The sequence below is a fragment of the Aspergillus melleus genome (genome assembly GCF_016097325.1).
Source record: "Aspergillus melleus strain CBS 546.65 chromosome Unknown contig6, whole genome shotgun sequence".
Lineage (NCBI taxonomy): Eukaryota > Fungi > Ascomycota > Eurotiomycetes > Eurotiales > Aspergillaceae > Aspergillus > Aspergillus melleus.
Window position 1 is genome coordinate 2,665,621 of NW_025763375.1, and position 14,480 is coordinate 2,680,100.

Consider the following 14,480-nt stretch of genomic DNA (forward strand, 5'->3'; position numbering starts at 1 on the left):
CTACTGGGATTGAAGAGAGTTGGACGGTCTGCAGAGATGGGTGTGAAGCCGAATGAATATCAACGAATAAACGACTTTTCCTATCTACGGAATCTATGACCTGATCACATATCCTTAACATACCCCTGCCTAGCCACTCCGCCCTGATCCAAAACGATATAATAATCCGCATCCTTGATAGCTTCCAGCCGATGCGCAATAGTAATCACAGTCGACTCCTTCATCTCCTCACGAATAATCTGCTGAATCTCCAACGAGCTCTCGTGGTCGATCGACGCCGTCGCCTCATCCAGAATAACAATCGAGCTGCGACGCAGCACCGCCCGGGATAGTCCGATAAGCTGCCGCTCGCCCTGGCTGAGGTTCCGGCCTCCAGCCTCCACGTGTGTGTCGAGAGTCCAGTTGTGTCGGCCACATACTCGTCTGAGGATCTCGGCGCATTCTTCGTCGGCGTAGTCGCCTGTTGGGTCAAGGTTGAGGCGGATACTTCCCGGGAAGAGGACGGGGTCTTGCGCGACGAAGGTGATTCGTGTGCGTAGTGCTTGGGTGCTCACTTGTGCGATGTCGATGTCATCGATCAGGATGCGGCCGGATTCGGGGCGGATGACGCTGAGAAGGGAGACGGCGAGTGTGGATTTCCCACTACCTGTGCGGCCGGTGATAGCGGTGGTGGAGCCTCCAGGAATCCGCAGGGAGATGTTCTTGAGTGAGGGATCGAGATGAGGAGCGTAGCGGATCGTGACGCCGTCGAATGTAATATCGCGACCGAATTTGGGCCACGAGGCGGGTGGTTCGATGGTGCCCGGATTTTCTTCCTCCACGTGCAGCAGCTCGTCCACGCGCTCCACGGAGACAAAGTCCATCTGCAACTGACCGTACTGTTTGCAAAGCCCGTGAGTGGCGTCGACCAGGCTGTTAGCGGCGATGAGAACAAATGCAGCCAAGCCGGGAGAGACACTTGTGTAGAGAGCAAGCACTGTCAGGCAAAAAGTGGATATGGCAGATAGACTCTCAAAGCGGAACATCAGCCAGCTCTGTAGCGACCAGTAGAAATGATCCATGCCTTGGAACTTGTCCACGACTGCGATAACCCGATCCTGGAAACGCGTCTCTGCATGGAATGCACGGACAGTTGTCAAGCCGTGCAGAAGTTCGCCAAAGTTGGATATCAAAGGGCTCAATGATACCATTTCTAGCCGTCGCAAGCTCTGCGAGGTTGGGAGGAACTGCAAGAACGTGATGATGAAGGCGACAGTAAGGATCACGGAGAATCCGAGGAAAGTCGGGGTCACGGAAGCAATCACTATCATAGACGAAATCCACGTAATGGCGAGAAATGCAATGATTTGAAACTGTTGGCTGATGTTCCCATCCACCACGCCAATATCCGACGTCAGCCGGTTCATCAATCGACCAATGGGAGTCACATCGAAGAATCGGAACGTCGCATGGCTGACTCGCACCATGGCCTGCTGAAACATTGTTTTGCCAGCATAGTAGACAACAACCAGCATCAACAATTGCGACAAGAGCATAACGACGGACTGGAAGGCCGTGATAGCAAAGAATGCTAGCAACCACGGGCGAACATCTTCTGCTGGAGCGGGCAAATCGTCGATCGGGCTCTTGGGCAGCCAGTTAACTGTGTTTGAGAGAATCGATTGGGTGTCGGATCCAGAGGCAATAGACATGATGTTCGACCCCGAGTACTCAAAGAAAAGAACGAATTGGTTATATGCTTCACCCCATTCTTTGAGAAACCATGCTTGTGCGACTGAGGTGACTCGAGACACCGCCACGACGACAACAAGCGCAGACCACCATTTATACTTTCCGGCTCTGATGTAATTCCAGTAAACCCGGGCTTTCACGCCCCATTCGGCCCGATGCTCCTCTTCAATGAACTTGTCTGGTACCGCGGCCGTGTCATCCTCAATTTCGGCTTCATTCTCGGACTCATTATCTACTGTATGAGACGATGAAGTATCGTCCGCACTGGAGTCATGAGAAGCGATTGCAGCTTGTCGGTTTTGCACTGTAGCTCGGCCATGTTGGACTTCGATGATCTGATCCGCGATGTGGCCAACGAGATGGGTGCGGTGCGTGACGAGGACAACGGTTCGGTTCTGCATTAAAGGACCCGAGAAGCATCTGCGGACGATGGTCTCCGCTGTATTGTGGTCCAAGGCGGACAGCGGATCATCAAGGAGCAAAATGCTTCCTGCACTGTATACTGCTCGAGCAAGAGCAACGCGTGCCTTCTGTCCACCTGAAAGACCGACGCCATTCTCGCCCACGAATGACAGGTCGCCATGTTTGAAATTGGCGAGATCGGGAAGCAAAGCGCAAGCATCGAGAACGCGCTTATACCGCTGTTCGTCATAAGGCGATGAAAAGAGAATATTGTCTCGGATGCTCATGCTTTGTAACCAGGGTGTCTGGGAGCAATAGCCGACCATCTCATTGGGAATGTGTGCAACACCATCGATACGATCTAGTTCGCCCAGCAACGCCTGGAGAAGTGCGGTCTTTCCTGCACCCACTTTGCCACAGATGACAGTCAGTCCCTGGGAGATCTTGAGATTAACATCCGACAGGACAGGTAATTTCCTCCCGGCCCAAGCAAATGAACAGGAGTCCAACAGTAGCGAAGAGTCGGAGTCGCTCGACGTGTCTTTCGTTTCCTTGTCTGGCTCATGCATAAAATCCTCAATTCGCTCCACTGAGATGGATGCGTTAATGAGTATCGTGATGAGCATGGGGATTTCTCGTATCCGAGTTTCTAGCATAGTGAACAGCTGGAGTGCAGGAAAGATGATGTCGATCCGAAGGGGATGACCTGCCAGCACCGTATAAGCATACAATGCCACAACAGGAAACAAGCCGCTTGTGAAGACATTGATGAACTGAATCAGAACCGTCCAAAGACTGGTAATGATTCGAAGATTCAGTTCGGACTGCCGCGCATCAAGGACCTGGCCGAGCCAATGGTTCTGCCACCCATACCAACGAAGGTGACGCAGTGCTTCCACAAACTGGGAAGAGATCTGTAGCCTGGTATCAGTCGCCAGCCTGCGGACACGCTCCCATTTGAAGAGAGTACGGGTGATGATAGCATTGATCGCTTGGCCAGCCAGAATAGCTACAATGCCCAGGAAACATGAAGGCCCAAGTAGCTTCCAAACAAGAGCAATGGCAATAATCAGACCTAAGGGCTTATCGACAAGACGGTCAACTTCCCAGAATCGCTGGGCTACCTCGTAGGCGTCTCCGCGGAGAAGGTTAAATATCTTTCCCATGGAAGCCGCTGTCTTTGGTCTTTCTTGCTGAGGGCTTTGCGATCGATTGAAAAGCCCACAGAGCTTCCGCTGCTTGGGCCCACCTTCAACATCGTCATTGCTATCGTCTCCATTTGAAAGTTGCTCTTCCTCTTCCTTGTCTTTCACCTGCTGTTCAAAGACATTTTTTCTAGATAAGGCTTTTTCATAAATCATCATCATCATCTCACCCCTGCTTCTCTCATAGCACCTTCTGCCATACCAGATGTTCAGCACCTGTAATTGGGCAGACACGAAACGAAGAAACAAGGACAAAAGAGCATAAGTCAAAGCAACTCTCTTTCTATCCGGGAAATTCATTGCCTGCAAAAGCTGCTGCAGGAGAACCGGGGTGGAAAAGCCTAAGAAAACGTCAGTGATGAGCAAGATTAGAAGGAACGCGAAAGGCTAACCGCAGAGCATCTGCACGATGGAAATCAACGTAATAATGAGGACGTCAATTCCATTGGCCTGAAGCAACCGAGTGACCACCGACCCCTGGAGTTTGCGGAACTTCTCATGCAGTCGGCGATGTTGGAACTCAAACCCCAGAAACCATACGTCGTCCTCGTTCAGTTGCCTTTGTTTCCCCAAGGACATCAAAGGGGCCATCCACGACACGCTGAGGAATTGCCATAGTCTCAAGTTATCCTCTGGGCTGCGGAAGTCGGCTGATGGCGCCTGGCCGACCACCCCGATATCAATGCATGGAAGGAAGGGCTCCCGTAGGGGCATCACAAGGATGACGGCGCAGCCGGCCGCTGCAGCGCCCGCGGCAAGGTAGTAGGCGAACAATTTATGCACACCGTAAGCATTTTCATTCAGTATGTATGCAGCCTCTACTGCGAATGCAGTTCCAAAATAAACAAGCAGAGAGACGGGACTAGACCGTGGTCGTTCCCTGGTAATTAACGCGGCAGTCAGAGCCTACAATCAGTTAGCCAGCAATTGACCCACGGGTCAGATCGCCACTCACCCAAGATACCAACAGGATGTAATTGGCGCTATCCGACCCATTGGGGATGACTTTAATGAGCTCAGCCGCGAAGCCAACAATTGATACAGCAAGCAGGGATATCACCCAGCCTAGTCGTTGAGGCCCTGTTCTCGACGCCAGTTCAGGGAACGGCGAGGGCTCTGGGATGAACGGTTTTGTCCATTTGGGGCGCCATTTGTGTAACAGACGTCCAAGGATCTGGAAGACAGCAATTGTGATGATAGCAATGCCAGGTACTACTGAAACATAGCGCATTGCACATGGCGACAATCGCGCGCTGTCCGAGTCCTGAGAGGTAAATCAGCGCCAAGAACGAAAGAATGCGTAGGAGATCGAGACTGTAGGCTTACCCAGAAAAAATGACATGCGTGCAGCCCGGCATCTTGCTGATCCAGGGCCATTGCCGTGAGATGGTGCAATTGTCAAGATGATGAGAGGAACAATGAGCGACGTCCCCTCTTGTCATCCTTCGCTCGGCACGCATTCCGGCGCTGGTTGGCTGCTGCCTGCGCTTAGGTAACCAGATGCCAAGGATTCCGAGCGACTTTCATTGAACCGGAACGACAGTAAGTCTGGCAATGGACAAGATTCTTCTAATTCAAGACATTCATTGCTAAGCTAGAAAACATCATAGCGCCAGATTCTGCACAGGAATAAGGAAACACAAGCTCAAATCCATAAACAAAGCCAAGTCATCTATAAACACGTCTAACCCCATATATACAAAGTCTATTTAGATCAATTTATGTGCTGTTGCTTTGGTTCTCCACGTGCTCCTGTCTCTCCTTCTCATAAGAACCTTCTTTCAGGTCAAAGCGGAACCGCTCCTCGTCCTCCTTCAATTCAGCCTTAAGCTGCTTGTGCGCATTCCAGATAGGCTTGATCTTGAAGAGACGATCAACCTGCTCCAGCGGGATACCACTGGTCTCGGGAATGAGGAAGAAGGCGAAGAAGAAGGCAAGGAACGAGAGAGCTCCGAAGAAGAAGTATACGCCGTAATGCATGGCCGCAAACATTTGCTTGGTGAACCGGGCAATCAGGAAGTTGAAGAGCCAGTTGCTGGCAGTGGTGGCGGCTTGACACAGAGAACGGAGGTTGGGATCGAAGAATTCCTGTGTTTCTGTTAGACGGGTGTGAGGTAAAGCCAGCGGTGTGAACTTACGGAGTTGATCAACCAAGGGGTACCGTTCCATGACGGAGTGTAAATGGCAGTCCAAAGGTAGAAAAAGAAGATGCATGCAATTCCACCGCTGTTGAGGTGGTCGGTGGGATTGTCTTCGGGCTTCACGGCACAGATGTAGGCACCAATGATGAACATGCAGATGGAACCAGCAATAGCACCAATCAAAAGCAGCAACCGGCGTCCCAGTTGATCAACGAGGAACAATAGCCAGACAAAGGTCATCACGGCCTTGACGACACCGAAGATACCCGTGGTCAAGTTAACAGTCTCATCGGCGACACCGATGCTCTTGAAGATAGTCGGGCTGTAGTAGTTGATTGCATTGATCCCAGATCCGTTCTGCCAGAAGAAGAGCATGCAGCCCAAAAACAGGCGGTACATCATCGGAGGGCGAGAGGCGAGGGATTGGAAGGGCTTCCAGAACCCGATTCCGACGGTGGCAACCTGCTGCTCATGGACTTGATCAATGGCAGCCACTTCTTCGGCAATGTAGATGTCGGTCTCCTCCAGCTGACGGATCCAACACAGGTTGGCCATGGCTTTCTGGCGTTTGCCCTTGAGGAACAGCCAGCGAGGAGATTCCTTCAGCCACAGAGTTCCGACCAAAAGCAAACCCGCGGGAACAATTTGGACAGCGAAAGGAATGATCCACTGTTGGTGGTTGGCATCCAGAGTTTTTTCAACGCCATACTGAATCATAAACGGTTAATTCAAAAGCTTCACAGCAAGGCGACGAACAAATGCACTCACGTTGATCCAGAATCCTACCATGCCACCTACTTGCCAGCCAAGTTCGTAGAAACCGACGAGTCGTCCACGGATGGCAGGGGGGGCCAGTTCCGAAAGGTAGATTGGGATAATGTTCGAGGCCACACCGGTACCCAGTCCGGTCAAAACACGTCCAGCGTACATGATACCGAGACCGCGAGCGCCCGTCGCGCCCACCTGTAAACCGGCGCCCAAGATGAACATGGTAGCGGCAAGGACCAAACTCCATTTCCGTCCCCAGTAATGGCCAAACGGGTAGGTAAACAGAGCACCGAAGAAGGCACCGGCGATGAAGAGGGAGACGATGTTCTCGCTGATCAAATCAACATGGTCGTCTGTCATGTTGTCGAAACCGAATTCCTTTGTAAAGGACGGCAGCGTGATTGTCGTACCGATGAAGGCACTGGTGTACCCGATCATATTGGAACCGCATGATGCGACTCCGGCGAGAGCATAGACTCGCCAGTTGTAGACCGACTTGGGGGTCGGCCGGTCCTCAACGACGTGTAGAACGCCCATTGCTGCGGGTTGGACAGCGTTAGGGGAGGTAGAAAAGGATTGAACAGAGAGAAGATTCGAATCGTATGATTGTTGAAGTTGACAGAAAAGAAAATGGGCCTGGGACCCTCAGTAATATCTAGGATTCTAGAGGCGGCACCGGTGTGGGTTTCAGTCTTTTCGAACCCTCTCCACACCTTACGTCGTGATTAACCCCATACTGGGGCTTGACGGGGATAGAAAGCGAGCTTGCGATACGCTGAAAAATCTAGTTCATCCTATAGATGCAAGGGTTTTGGTGCACTTGACCTGTGAAAAATTCCCACGATCTCCATGCGGTGGACACCACGGCCGGGGAAGTGTTTTCCCCAAGCTAAATTGGTTCGCTTCGCCGGTGGGTAAGTCGTTCTAGCTCTAGCGAGAAAAGAACATTCAGCCGCGGCGATCATATTCATATATCACTGGTACGCCACGCTCCCCTGGATTTCCAGAGAATGCAATTCGTTGACTTCAGATCCATCCGTCGAGTGGACAGGACTCCGTCGTGGTCGCAAACAAGCGTGCAGAACCAACGGACAAGTGCCGTCCAGGACCGGAACTCGAGGGAGGCACGGCATATTCTTCTTCAGCGGAGACAGAGTTTGTGACGATGAGCGAAACCGTGTTCGCTGCATGGAGCCTATCCAAGGTTCTTGGCCGGCTCGGCAGGAAGTTCTAGTGGTAGTTGTTAGAGAGGCCACCGAGATCCATTAGCCGGACCGGCCGGTGTCCGCAGTCTAGTCGTAGTAGCGTTACACTTTGCACCTTTGTTCCTTTTCCAGGCCACCGACCACGGCCCATCAGCGCGATCGGGACGGGGTGAGCCCTTAACCCTATTCTCAGCATGGGACATCATTGGTCTTTCGGACGATTCCCGAGCGCCCGAAACACGTCCCTTTGCCGACTCGCCAACTTTGCCGATCGCCGACTTCCAGCTGCAGATGTTTATGTTGAATTTGGCTTCAAGGACGACGTCGCCACTACGGCATTGAGATCAGCGTGGCGAGATCAGCTTTTGACATTGTCACTTGCTCCTCAGCGAGGAATTGCTGACTGTCGCAGAAGTGAACGATACTCCGTAGAGATGAAAGGGGAAAGCCGAGATCGGGGCGTCCAAGGAACCGAAGCTTTGCTAAGCATCGCGTGGCAACCGCGACGGTCACCTGACCGTGACGAGTCAGGTGACCCACCGTGGCCGGACGGAGAAGGATAAACGAGACCCCCAAGGCGATCGGGAGAATGTAGATCTCTCTCATGGAGATGGGAGGCAGAACTTCGGCTTTCTCCTCTCGCGGATGTAGTTTGCTTGGTTTGTTTCAAGTGGCACTGGCTCACTGTAGCCGTTCTATGTACGATATAGTCACCGTTGAACATCATGCCCAGTCCTTCACTTCATTTGACAACGGCTTCAAACTACCGAATCCAATAGTCACAGTGCAAAATGACCCATTCTACTGGAAAAGGGCAAACACTCGTGGAACCTGCCATACCAGGACATTCTCCCTTGGACCTTGACAGCTCCGGAGCAGCCGGATGATATATATTAACTATTGAGGCACTATGGAGGCAAACTTCTAGAATGCGGAGGGGACGCAGCTGACCTTTATTATTAATCTAAGCGGCTGTTAGCAATCCCGGGGTTCTCCCTTCTTCCCCAAAACCCCCACACTGCACGCGGGCAGATGGTTGCTCCAGACTCCAGTTGCTGTCCGTTTACCCGCCCCCAGGCTCAACGAAATCCCGCAATCATGCAGCCAGCCAGTCACGTCGCTTGCTGTGTCGGTCTGGGGTCTCTCCGGCCTCTCCGCGTTCTCCTGCTGAACTTGAGATTCTCCGCCTCACCTGTCAACCAAGAAGATTCTCCCCCGCTTACGAAAGCCTGCATGCGCGGGATTCGGCCGTGGGAGAGTCCATGGGGGTTATGACTTACGTCAAAAATGGGGAGAATGAGGCACCTAGTGAGTGATAGGCGTGGAAAGCATCAGATAGTTACGTGTTGGAATTATCAAACAGGCTTAGTGTTGGATTCCGACTGTAACTACTTTTGTAGTCTATTAAGTCAAGTCTTTCCAGTCCCAGATTTGCGAAAACCTTTTCCCATCCAGGAAAAAGATACGTAGGATTGAGATGGCTAGAGGATTGAATGGATAAAATTGAGCATTGTGGCGCTCATATATCTCATCACTTGAGAAGGGAGTGTACAGAAAGAACAGGGTTAACTAGGTATCACATATACGAGAGCTGATAGGGGGTACGGCAGTCCAGTGGTAGGCTACTGGTGGTCGGCGCTGAAGGGAGGTCTGACCGGTTTTGGTTTCTGGTCTATCACTATGATAAGAGGTCGTGGCTAAGTCCTGTATCCACTAATTAGGTAAACTACTGGAAGAAAGGGATAGGGGTTTAGTGGCAAGGTGGAATATAATTTTAAATTATATAGTACTTCCTTTTACTTAGCTCCACATCAAGTAATAATATAAGCTTATAGAGAACAGCCCTCTCTAACCTCGGGTGGTAGCTCATTATCTCTCACGCAGTCAAGACTCCATTTTCTCCCTCCCACCTTCCCTCTGTACATAGAAACTATTGCAATATACAGACACATTGCCCATTGCCTCCCTATCTGGGAGCACGGATGGGGCCCTATCTGACGCTACGATCAAAGACTGCAGCGACAGGTGACCCGTTATGGCCAAACTATACTCTCCTTTGTCCCTCTTGACTACGCGAGGTCACCAATAAAACCATTCCCGTTATTCCGATTGCAGTGTCAACCCCAGTGTGCCGAGCATGCATTCCAGGCAATTCTCATTCTACCGAGGAAATTTAGTACTTGCTAAGGATGACTAGCTTCATCATTGTGCGATCTATACTCTGGAATTTACAATGGCTAACAACCAGTACAGGCAGTTCGGTACAACAAGCCCTACATGATAAGTGAAAATGCTATCAAAACTAAATGCTCATCCCTGAGCACCTACGAGAGAGACCACCTTGCCATGCTACAAGTGACGTCTTCTAGGACAATGGGCTCAGTCTATCCGGCGAAGGCTTTGATTCTTGAACTTGAATTAAATACGGAAAGACGAAAACAAAGAAACAGGCATAATCAACACTGACCCCCAGAAACTGATTCAATCACTGATGGAAGTACATAAACAACGCCGCCTTGCTCCTGAGAACAAAGCCTGTTATTAGGAGATACCCTCCAATGCCCAAGGTGACTGAAGTTACCTTTGAAAGAATGATATAAGCCAACTAGGTGGACATCACATAACCCATGTTTTTCATCTAGGAATATCTTGAGCTTCGATCGAATGATGGGTTGTATAACGAATTGCAGTTTATCAGGATATACTCGCGGGTCTTTGAGTTCTAGAAGAAGCGCTTTCCATTCCCCTAGACTGTATTCATCCCCAAATAAGATGTTCTCACTGGCACCATTCCGACACGCCTTCACAATATATTTGTCCTTGGTGACTTTGCCAGCTTCGCAGTCGTTAATTAACTGGTATAACTCACCAGATCCCGGCAGTATTGTGGGAACAATGTGTTCTCGGAGAGTCTTTGCTTGTTGAGGTGTAAGGACTTCATGTTTATGAACGAGGTCATCGAGCTCATGCAAAATAACACCCAGGATGCGTTTGTCCGCCAACAAGAAGATCTCCCGCATATCGTTTATGCTACACAAGGCCAGATGTTTAAGTATATCACCGTCCATAGACCGGAGCTCATCCTGGTAGAGATCTAAAGCAGCTTGGTGAACTTGCTCCAAGAATTGACCGTCCGAAGTGATAGTTGTGGCGCACAGTCTGTACCCAGTGAACGAGGTCCAGTCTGGGACAAGACAAAGATCAGCTGGCGTGATGACCCTGACATGCGTGCCTGTCCATGATTCAAGCCATGCAAGCATTGGGCCCGCATCAGAAGGTTCGTGTCTATTCCGGACGAAATGTAGAGGGACGTTGGGCTCGAACATACTGCGGAATGTAGCAGCAAGGATTTCAGGATTCAGCACGTTTATGCCTGGCACGTTTGTGGTTATCAAAGCCAGGGAACGGGCCATCTGAAAAGAGGATACCATCATCATGGAGATAAAACGGGCGTTGATTTCGCAGATATGAAACGACAGGCCCAGTTCCTTGTGTACGGAGAGAAGGATGTCGGGCCTCCAATGTCCTGCACGAGCCCTGAATGGTGGCAAGTGACCTTCCTTGGTAATTTGATGCAACCACTATATCCTGGCATTAGTTATCTTCTGAAAAATGGAAAACTATAACCTACGTGGATCAGATCCTCCTCTTGACGGTTGAGCGGCATAAGAGCTGCTAAACCTTTACTACCGTCACTTGGCCCTCCCCATCTCTCCACGATACTGGTTATGGCTAAGGCCAAAGCCTGGTGGAATTGTTCCAACTCCTTGGTCAGGTTCCTCGGGACTAAAACTGGGTGAGGGCAAACTTTTTCTTCCCACACTGGTTGCTCATGTCGAGTGAGTGTAGCAAGATTCGTCCGAGGACAGTCTAACCCATGCAGTATATTATTGGTGCGCATTTCATTCATTGTCACAGGCCGACCTGCGTGAATTGATGCATGAAGGGATATCTGTTTCCATTCATAGGACTTGGCGTATTCCATTGTTGCGCACGTTGAGCATTGCTAGGTTAGCACCCAGGAGGTTCGGCTAAACATGCTGGCAAACTACTGAAACTTATAAACTTACTAATGGTTACATCTGAATAACTTAAAGGTACATCGCGACGTTACCTTCCTGGTATGGAAATATTCTTGGTGACGTGTAGAAATCCGGTTGACGTAATCTAATGGCCGGAAACGAAGGAATACTTATGATTTACCATGCCAGAGTTCCGTGTCTCCAAGCCAGGATGGTCCAAATCGAGAGAACTAATTCAAAATTGTCGCCCTCGAAATCAATTCAATGGCAAATCATGCTGTTGAAGGACGGAAACCGTCTTTTGTCTGCATTCCGATAATCGACTACTCGCTCGCTCTGTCACCAGCCACTAAGACCCTTTCTTTTTTACTACAGCTCAAAGAAGCCCTGGTGATGGTAGGATTTTTCTATCTTAAAAACCTACCGATCCCTGCAGAGGTGAAGGAAGCGTTTGTAGAGAAGTGAATACAGTTATGCAACCTACCTCTGGAAAGAATAGAGATCGACATGATCAATAGTAGGCATTTCCTAGGTTACTGAAAGACCGCTCAAAGAATGGACAATCAAGAATTATTTCATACAAATGTCTTACTCAAGCATTGTTCATAGAAATGGGGTTGACTGATATCAGATTCTAACACCACTCCCGGCACCGGGCACAGATGAACCAGTCTGGCGTAATGCTCTAGGACCAAATAAGGTACTTTCTTTCCAACTTGGACATGAATAAATTGCGTGTTGACACAAGGGTCTTCAGTGGCCGGATGAAACGGCCGTTCCTGGTTTCCGCAAATCGTTCGAACAATATTTCAATTGTGTTGGTCACTTAGCAGATGCAATGAAGCTTCTGGTCGCTGAACCATTGGATTTGCATTCGAATGCCTTCCTGGAATTCTTCGATGTGCCACCGCGTAATAAAATTTCTATTGTGAGGTATCCCCCTCCGGAGGCATCTGCTACGAATAACAACACCTTTCAAGGCGTTGGGTCGCACGAAGACGGCGGGTTTCTCACGTATCTCCTACAAGCAACAGAGTATACTAGACTTGAAGCCCGAAACAAGTATGGAGATCGGGTTCCTGTGCCTTCAATACCGCACACTTTGGTAGTAAATGTTGGCCGCTCACTGGAATATATAACAAGTGGGGTGTGTACAGCTACCACTCATAGGGTGAACTTGCGGTCAGAGTGCTTTACAGATGCAAACGGACGCTTTCTAGGCCCAAGCTTTTCTTTTCCTGTCTTTCAGACACTCAGGTTAGATCTGCATCACGAGGACATGTCATTAAAGATACCAGACCACATCCTTGATTTGGTCACGGATCAGCAAGTCGAATCAGATGCGGAGGCATTCTTCTCGCAGTACCATAAGGAGAGCCCTGGCTATGGCATCTTCAAAGCTCTTTTAGCAAGTCACCCAGACGTGGGCCAGAGGTGGTACCCGGATATATTAGCTGAAGTTCTGAAAGGGCAAAGGGAGTTTTCAGCATAACACAAATGACAGCTACCTCGGCGCTTGACAAGCAGGGGATTCTATACCAAAACCGGGTTGTCATATACTATGAATTCTGACTACACTTGATTTGACTACAATTTGCCTAAATATTAGTCGCTACTATAGTCTAGTCTAACGTCTTACTTTCATTTCTAGTAGGGCACAGCTTTTACAAGTTCCGTAGCATCCTCTTCCATTTCAAAATTTGTAAGCTATTCTATGTGCGCATTGCTGGTCAGCATAGCACTGAATTATCTCGTGTCAAGCGCCTTCTTTCTTCCCCAATGGAGGTGTTGTGGAGGTGGTCGGAGGTTCTCCACTCTCGCCGAGCTGATTAACAAGATTCGGCCTGGAGAAGACATGGAGGCGACGTTCCAGCTTCTCACCTGCTAAAGATTTTTGCAGAAATCTCTATTCTATGATTTTGTATCTGAGGATTTCAATAATTAATCCATAGCATGGATCAATCTCCACCGGAAGATGATTCCGAGATTCAACCGGCCGCTCGCCGGAAGCCCCGAACTTGCCCTCACTGTAAACGCCATTTCCGCCGCCATGAACATCTCCAACGACATGTTCGCATTCGTACGCCGTGCCAGTTCAAACAAAGACGATTCGAAACTAGGGCTGACATGCATCAGATACGAATGAGAAACCCTATACATGTGCCTGTGGTGCCTCCTTTGCTCGACGCGATTTATTGAAGCGCCATCATGCCGCGACCCATTCACCGATTACTCCAATAACGCGGCAACATTCTCCGGTTACTAGAAACAGCAGCCAAATTCAAGCCATACAGGGTGGCCATATAGGAACGGAAAATGTCCCTTGGACAATTCCTGAAATCTCAAGCGGACCTGTTGATTCTCTGGAAACTAATGGGTACCAGCCGGCAGGTATGAGTTCACGCGTAGACCAAACTCAATGCTTTGCCCATCGTATCATCTCAACTATCACGGCACAACAAACTGATGCTCGACAGGAAATTTCCCATTCGTCGCTGATTATGACCCGCTGGAAGAATTCGTTTCTTTCAGCCACAGCATGGGACTGACAACCGACTGGACATTGCCGACCGAGCTTGGTCTGGCTCCGATCATTGCTAAGGAACCCAGTTACTACTCCATGCCAACGCCGTCGAGCTGCTCAAGACGACAGGAACGTGCGACTTCTGTTCATGTAGACCACTCTCTCACCCAGCTCCCAGTTGAGAAAGATTCGATAGGTAACGCCAACAAATCTTATATCCTGAGGGAAGCTGATAGAAAGGATGCACAGGAGAATTTGGAGTTTTAACATTACCCATTCTAAGAGTCACCGAAGGACATCGTCAGCGTCTGCTCGAAGAAGTGGAAAGGGCTCAGATCACCGGCACAAATTTTGCCCTGCCATCGTCCCAGTCTTTGAGCCGATTTACGAACGCATTTTTTGATAGCTTTTATCCACATGTGCCCGTGGTGCACATACCAACATTCAGTCTAGATAACTGCGACGCTAAGATCACTCTAGCC

General features: G+C 49.8%; 2 protein-coding genes across 2 annotated transcripts; both read right to left on the reverse strand.

The window, feature by feature from the left end:
* Nucleotides 1–104: 104 nt before the first annotated feature.
* On the reverse strand, nucleotides 105–4,715 carry LDX57_010675 (putative ABC bile acid transporter; the record flags this gene model as incomplete). The annotated part of the gene is made up of 4 exons (XM_046092416.1): nucleotides 105–3,679; nucleotides 3,731–4,244; nucleotides 4,294–4,602; nucleotides 4,665–4,715. The coding sequence occupies 4 exons, from the start codon at nucleotides 4,713–4,715 to the stop codon at nucleotides 105–107; spliced, it is 4,449 nt and encodes a 1,482-aa protein (XP_045948394.1).
* A 210-nt stretch (nucleotides 4,716–4,925) lies between these two features.
* Nucleotides 4,926–6,970, reverse strand: LDX57_010676 (sugar porter family MFS transporter). Its single transcript, XM_046092417.1, has 3 exons — nucleotides 6,248–6,970; nucleotides 5,477–6,187; nucleotides 4,926–5,426 (listed from the first exon to the last, which is right to left on the reverse strand). Exons 1-3 carry the CDS (start codon nucleotides 6,782–6,784, stop codon nucleotides 5,058–5,060), a joined length of 1,617 nt encoding a protein of 538 aa, XP_045948395.1. The 5' UTR covers nucleotides 6,785–6,970; the 3' UTR covers nucleotides 4,926–5,057.
* Between the last annotated feature and the right edge of the window lie 7,510 nt (nucleotides 6,971–14,480).

Excerpts from the sequence above, each read along its gene's own strand:
- LDX57_010676 (XM_046092417.1), bottom strand. The coding sequence starts at position 6,784 with ATGGGCGTTCTACACGTCGTTGAGGACCGGCCGACCCCCAAGTCGGTC. Across the intron at positions 6,188-6,247 it reads TGGTAGGATTCTGGATCAAC|TATGGCGTTGAAAAAACTCT; the intron begins GTGAGTGCATTT and ends TTTATGATTCAG. Across the intron at positions 5,427-5,476 it reads CCCCTTGGTTGATCAACTCC|GAATTCTTCGATCCCAACCT; the intron begins GTAAGTTCACAC and ends ACAGAAACACAG.